Genomic DNA, 7,408 nt, shown 5'->3' on the forward strand with positions numbered 1-7,408 from the left:
ACAATTTGAAAATATGCAAGAACTCACCAATGAGTAATAAAATAAGCACGAGTTTTACTCCTTGTTCATCCATACCAAAACTTATTTATTTCTGAAAATATTGATGCGGAATTCCGAACGATTTTAAATATCCAATCAAAAAATTATGTCAAACTTCATTACAATACATTATGATTATTGTTCAGGTTGAATTTATTTGTTGGTTATTCCGATGACATGATTTGTTATAGGTGTGATTCTGATCAACAGCCCAATAGTGGCTGTATCGATTCGTGTAACAATATCTATCTTTAATCGACTCACCTTCAGTACTATATCAATCTTGTTAAAAAGCAAATAAAATTTAGAAAAATATGTTGGAATATGGTGTTTGGAAAGGATAATGTACAGAGCCCTATCAAAATGGAATCTTTCTTTTATTATCTTAACATTAACAAATCTAGCATTTCTCTTTAAATCGTACATTACACGAAATATTAGAAGACATAATACTAATATATATATATATATATAATAAATACTCAACGCACTTAAAAGATATTTACACAGAATGTAAACTTAAATAACCCTCCGCAGAATTGTTTTAACCGCTTCCAATTTAGATAGACACGGTTACTGCGGGGTCCTAACTTTTCATTTAATAGAAAAATGTTGACTAAGGTGTTGTATATAATGCACATATGTATAACATTGAAACTTGTCAACTACTCTTAAAGGTAAAGCATGAAATCATGTTCAACTAAGGTATTGAAACGTGATTATAAAAAATATATAGAAGTCACTTTTTTATACCCTTTTTATTTGCATAAACTCTCTTCCAAATTTTGCTTCGAGTATATATTCTTAGCACGAAAACGGCATTTACACCAAGTATAGGAACTGTCAGGTGATCGTCAGCGTTACTTATATCGTGCGTTTAATTGGTTTCCACTGCGTTACGAAAGATTTTGGGGCATTTATACCATTTATACAACTTTTTAATGAATATTCAATTATAAATTTGTGTATCAAATTAACGTTTTCAAGTTATACACATTTTGCTTTACTGATGAGGAAACAGTACAACTTATATCACTGACCGCTCCTGGAAATGCTTCCATAATAATCAGCTCTGACAATACTTTCATAATAATCAGTCCTGAGCATACTTTCATATTAATCAGTTCTGGGAATGCTTTCATAATAATCTGTTCTGAGCATGCTTTCATAATAATCAACTCTGGGAATGCTCTCATAATAATCATTTTTGGGAATGCTCTCATAATAATCATTTCTGAGAATACTTTCATAGTAATCGGTTCTGAGAATGCTTTCATAATAATCAGTTCTGAGAATGCGTTCATAATAATTAGTTCTGGGTAAGCTTTCATAATAATCAGTATCGGGAAAGCTTTCATGATAATCATTTCTGAGAATGCTTTCATAATAATCAATTCTGGGAATGCTTTCATAATAATCTATTCTGGGAATGTTTTCATAATAATCAGTTCTGAGCATGTTTTCATAATAATAAGTTCTGGCAATGCTTTCATAATATTCACTTCTGAGAATGCTTTCATAGTAATCAATTCTGGGAATGCTTTCATAATTATCTATTCTGGGAATGTTTTCATAATAATCGGTTCTGAGCATGCTTTCATAATAATCAGTTCTGAGCATGTTTTCATAATAATAAGTTCTGGCAATGCTTTCATAATATTCACTTCTGAGAATGCTTTCATAGTAATCAATTCTGGGAATGCTTTCATAATTATCTATTCTGGGAATGTTTTCATAATAATCGGTTCTGAGCATGCTTTCATAATAATCAGTTCTGGGAATGCTTTCATAAAAATCAGTCCTGAGCATACTTTCATATTAATCAGTTCTGGGAATGCTTTCATAATAATCTGTTCTGAGCATGCTTTCATAATAATCAACTCTGGGAATGCTCTCATAATAATCATTTTTGGGAATGCTCTCATAATAATCATTTCTGAGAATACTTTCATAGTAATCGGTTCTGAGAATGCTTTCATAATAATCAGTTCTGAGAATGCGTTCATAATAATTAGTTCTGGGTAAGCTTTCATAATAATCAGTATCGGGAAAGCTTTCATGATAATCATTTCTGAGAATGCTTTCATAATAATCAATTCTGGGAATGCTTTCATAATAATCTATTCTGGGAATGTTTTCATAATAATCAGTTCTGAGCATGTTTTCATAATAATAAGTTCTGGCAATGCTTTCATAATATTCACTTCTGAGAATGCTTTCATAGTAATCAATTCTGGGAATGCTTTCATAATTATCTATTCTGGGAATGTTTTCATAATAATCGGTTCTGAGCATGCTTTCATAATAATCAGTTCTGGGAATGCTTTCATAAAAATCAGTCCTGAGCATGTTTTCATAATAATAAGTTCTGAGAACGATTTCATAATAATCAGTTCTGAGAATGCGTTCATAATAATTAGTTCTGGGAAAGCTTTCATAATAATCAGTTCTGAGAAAGCTATCATAATAATCAGTTCTGGGAATGTTTTCATGATAAGAAGTTGTTTTTGTGAAAAGTACTTATTACTTATAATATATAATATATTTTCGTTGGCCATATCAAGAAATGATCTCTTTTTATTGCAAAAAACTATATTAACAAATGTGAATGATACAATACCAAGTACTATGAGAGCTCAGAGCAATATGAATCCTTTAGATTTCGAATAGCAATCTTACAAACGTGAAAGATGTTGCGCCGCTTTCAATTCATTGTTATTTGTGAAATTCAAAACGATATATGAGATGTGAGATAGTCTTCCTATACTTACATTGGGTAAATTAATTTCATATTTAGTTATATAGTTGATGAAAACTGAAGGTTTTTTTTCATTTTATTTTAGCATTCTTTTTTTCAGTTCAGATTTGTCCTGTTTCTAGTGACACCATTAGTCGTGAATAACTCCTTTTCTATATAGTCTACAGAGGGCTGAATGTTTCCAGACACTTTCGGTTACTGATCATGAATGCGGACGAATAAATCATTTGACCGATGGGACATTCCAGGTGACATTTATTGGTCGAAAATCCACATTTATCTCATCTAATCATGCACATTTGAAACTGAACATGCTAAACAAATATAACCTAGCAGTACTGAAAACTTAAATAAATCCTACATGTATGTTAAAAGCAACATTTTAAAGTTACTAAAATCATTTTTTTTTCATTGTGTTATGATTATTTCCATGCCAAGATAGTTTAATTTTGTACTGAATAAGGGTATCAACACTAATCCGATTCATAATCAAGTCCAAAATAAATCTGAAATGATAAACAGTTACCACCCCAAATTATTCAATATATTGATAAAAAAACCGAAGGGTCAGCAGTGGGGTGATTCAAATATATATAATTCCCCAAAACACGGCCTAACCGTGAACACATATCAAATGAATATCGCTTCCTAGTACTCCCTGATAGATTGACAGTTTAAGGCAACATTACATTTTTTGGTTAATGACACAATTGTCAAATAGTTGTAGTTTGGCAACACAGAAACTTACACAAACTGGCTTTAATGACTTGCCTCGAAAAATGGTGACTAGATATACTAATATGGAATCTGCTTTGTGAAAATGATGTGAAAATTAGTTCTTCGCGGTTGAAAAGACTCAGGCTTTGACCACAAATTACTTATGAATCAGTGCTTTATGTAGATCATTCAATATAAGAATAAAACCTTTTTTCGATCATTTCCCTATATTTTAATAATAACTTACATAAAAATTTATGAATTATTTATTCATAATTGTTTATGTTCTAGAAATTGTGTGTTACAAAATAAGCCTCAGTAGAAATTTCATATTGAATGGACAGAAGATTCTAAAATTATGCTGCATTAATAATACATTTGGTCAGATCTGGTGAATACTGACACTTTTTAAAATGAAATCATTACTATCTATAATTCAGACACAGTTTCATCTCAATTTAACGCCAATATTGCACCTTTGAGTTGTTACAATTGAGAATTTATGAAAACCTTTTTGAGAAATGGATGGAATATTATGATTATTTAATATTTTTCCCTGTCTGGTCTTTGTCCCTGGATTACATTGTTTTGATTTCCGCTAGAACATTGGTTCCCTTGATTACTCTTGAATATATGAATCGATTAAACACTTTGATGAGTTACCATTGTAGACGATTTTTTAATTAGAATCTTACGTTTAAACAATAAGGCGGAAGTGAATAATGACATTTACAAGCATTTAAGACTAGTTTCCCGAAACAATAAATAGCATCCTAAATGCAGAAAAAAAAATCAATTGATGAGAATAGAATACAAACTTCATCCGTTATATATATACATAAAAAACTTAAAATAATTCTAATTATATCCATGTGTAAACCAAGGTATATGAAAAGTTTCTGTGAATTAAGAATGATTCCCAATCACGGTCATACAATACTGCAAGTTATGAAATTTATGGTCATGAACTTCATAAAACCTGGAAACACTTTACCAGTAGAGAACCAATCGGTTAAAAATACGAAAATACTAACTTCATAGAAAAAATTAAGTTGGTATGCTATAGGCGAACACGTGAGAGGATAATCATCAGTGTTGGAAGATCGAAATCTTAAAATAGATATTTAATACTCATATTCTTGCGGTCTTTTTTTAAATGTAAATCTGAATTCACTAGACTGGTGATCAAACTGTGGATCACAGACAGGGAATAATAAAATTCCAACCAAAACAGTAATAACAAAAGATTCTTCGGGAGTGAAGCCAGTTACTCAGGATAAGTGTGGATTAATTTTAGTGTTTGGCAAACTTATACATAGGGGTTTCGTTCATTACAGACTCAACGACTTATACAATATTACACAATATTTTGAAGTTCTGCTTTCGCGGTTCTTTCATGGGTGATTTTGCACCCCAATATCTCAAAAACGGTTAATGATAATGTAAATATGCTGAATACTACTTAAAGCTCTGGTAAAGAGGAACAATTAACAATAAAAATCATTAAAATCGGTTGAACTTTTCAGAAACACAGTCTTTAAAAGAATGACGTTTTTAAACCCTTTGAACCCTTGTTATCCAAAAAACCTAAAGAGATATTCTATCTAATACAAGTAGGGATTTCCACGAGGAACTAATTTAAAAATCGGAAAAGAAATAAAACAATAATTTTTAGGTTGTTGCCCGACTTTGCCCCCTATAACGGGAAAAAAATAAAATATTCTCAAAACAGAATTTTATTGTAACAATATATCTTCGCCATCACTTTTTAAATATACCCCTATTGTATCTCTTTTGGTATTTTTTTTATTATTTCTTTTTATCTATTTATTTATTTATTTATTTATTTATTTTTGCATCACGATAGGGGCCAATGACCCAATCTTAAATAGAAAGTTTCCTCTAGCAGCAAGTGACAATATATAAACATTTCATGGCAATTAGTTCACTACAATTAAAGTTATCGGACAGACACGAAAAAAATAGCAATGACGACGACAACGTCAACCACGACATCAGTACAAAACCTCGCGATTATAAACACTACTTACAATTAGTGTAGGACTTTGCCTAAAGGTTATATTGTGCAAGTTTATTGAAAAAAATATTTGATCATTTTGCTATAAGATTTTTTTTTTCATATCAGAGAAACATAAAGCAATACTTTATAATGTTTGAAAAGTGATCAGGAAATTCATGATTGAAGGTGTGGAATGGTGTGGACAAACTTTAGCAGTATTTTTTTTCACAGAAAGGTAATCAAGAATTTATGCTAATTGGTCATAAAACACGTCACGAATCGATATTTGGTATTTGGCATGGGGATAACATTGAAAAAATAGGAGGTACAACACAAAAGTTTATATCGTGGTTTATATAAGATTCATCTTTTACCAAATAAGACACTAACGTAGAAAATTGCATAATGATAATATGTTTCAAAGTTTTTTTATTTTATTTTTTTTTTTTTTTGTTCTGTTTTGTTTTATTTTGTTTTTGTTTTTGGTCTGCAGAAGCATGTTTTTTATCGATCGTCTCCAACGTAAAAGCTTCGTATGTGACAAATAAAACTGAGCTGCAATGAATAGCAAGGAACTTTCCTGATCTTATTACAAAGAACATTTAAAGATCTTACATGAACTGCTTACTGAGGTTCATTAAATTTACATACAAATGGTTTCTGAGGAGTTGCGATAATAAGGCGCATCAGCATTATATATGTTGTGAAATTTGTCATTTCAAGGAGGCATAATTCCACAATTTAGTTGATAATTATGCAAACGAAATTTCATCAAATGCCGTGAGGTTTTTAATTTTGACAAGTATGAAAGTTTTAAATAGGTCAATGAGTGTCAATGCTATATCAGTTTTCAAAGACCCCGATGTAGCGAAAACATTGTCTACTATACATGACATCTTGACCTACACTTGGAAATCGATGATAAAGGAAAACTATAAACAAAACTTTACGACAAACGTGATGACTTTTCATTCAGAATTGTCAACTTTCCTTTCATCTGTGGCAACATCCCTTCGGCTCCTGCGTATGGAGTGTCCATATCACAACTCATACGTTATGCCAGAGCTTGCCGAAACTACGCAGACTTTTTGTATCGTGCTAGACTTTAACAAATAGGCTTCTGGAACAGGGTTATGTTGCTACAAGTTTGAAGTCATCACTACAGAAGTGTTATGGTCGTCATCATGAACTCATGGACCATTACAGTGCATACATCAGCACCATGAAAACTGATTTGTTCAACGTGTAATACTTTTCCCTTCCTTTTTTGTCTACCCCGGAATTGACGTTTTATGAGTAACATGGCGGGTGTTTCCAGAAAAACAGAGGATGCTTACCCTACCAGCGCACCTGGTCCAAGCTCCCAGATTTTTTATGAAGTCCGAGGTTGCTCATTTACTTTTGTTACTTTGTATGTATCATTTTGGTAACTTTATGTTCTTTGTTCTGTTTGTCTGTTTTCCATGTCTAGTCTTTGTCCCTGGATTACATTCTTTTGATTTCCGTTATAATCTTGTTTCCCTTGACGAATTTATCAAATTATTTTGAATAGTTTCAATAGTTCTGCCGACATTGTTAGATGGGCAGTTTTTTCAATTTTTATTACACTCACTTTATGTGTAATCTATTTTGTTTAGTTTGCTACATTGGGTATGTAGATTGTCTTCGTTTTCTATTTTCACATTTTGGCCATTTATTTGAATTTTGACATATTAGACTTATTTCATTGTTCATGCTTCTATATTTTTGCCAATATTTATATCCTGAGTATTTGTGTCTTAGTTTATCTATATTTTTGCCAATATTTATATCCTGAGTATTTGTGTCTTAGTTTATCTATATTTTTGCCAATATTTATATCCTGAGTATTTGTG

The 7,408-nt window shown here is 31.1% G+C and overlaps 1 protein-coding gene across 1 annotated transcript in view; it reads right to left on the reverse strand.

Annotated features, from left to right (window-relative positions):
• Positions 1-7,408, reverse strand: part of LOC148618487 (uncharacterized) — a 49,653-nt gene extending 42,245 nt beyond the window's left edge. Inside the window, exon 1 of the mRNA XM_088577489.1 lies at positions 28-7,408. Within this exon, the coding sequence (XP_088433615.1) occupies positions 28-73 (46 nt within the window). The 5' untranslated portion in view covers positions 74-7,408. The remainder of the gene's footprint in view (positions 1-27) is intronic.

The sequence above is a fragment of the Perna viridis genome, chromosome 4 (assembly GCF_037379345.1).
Source record: "Perna viridis isolate PV_CMFRI_1.1 ecotype Kerala chromosome 4, ASM3737934v1, whole genome shotgun sequence".
Classification (NCBI taxonomy): domain Eukaryota; kingdom Metazoa; phylum Mollusca; class Bivalvia; order Mytilida; family Mytilidae; genus Perna; species Perna viridis.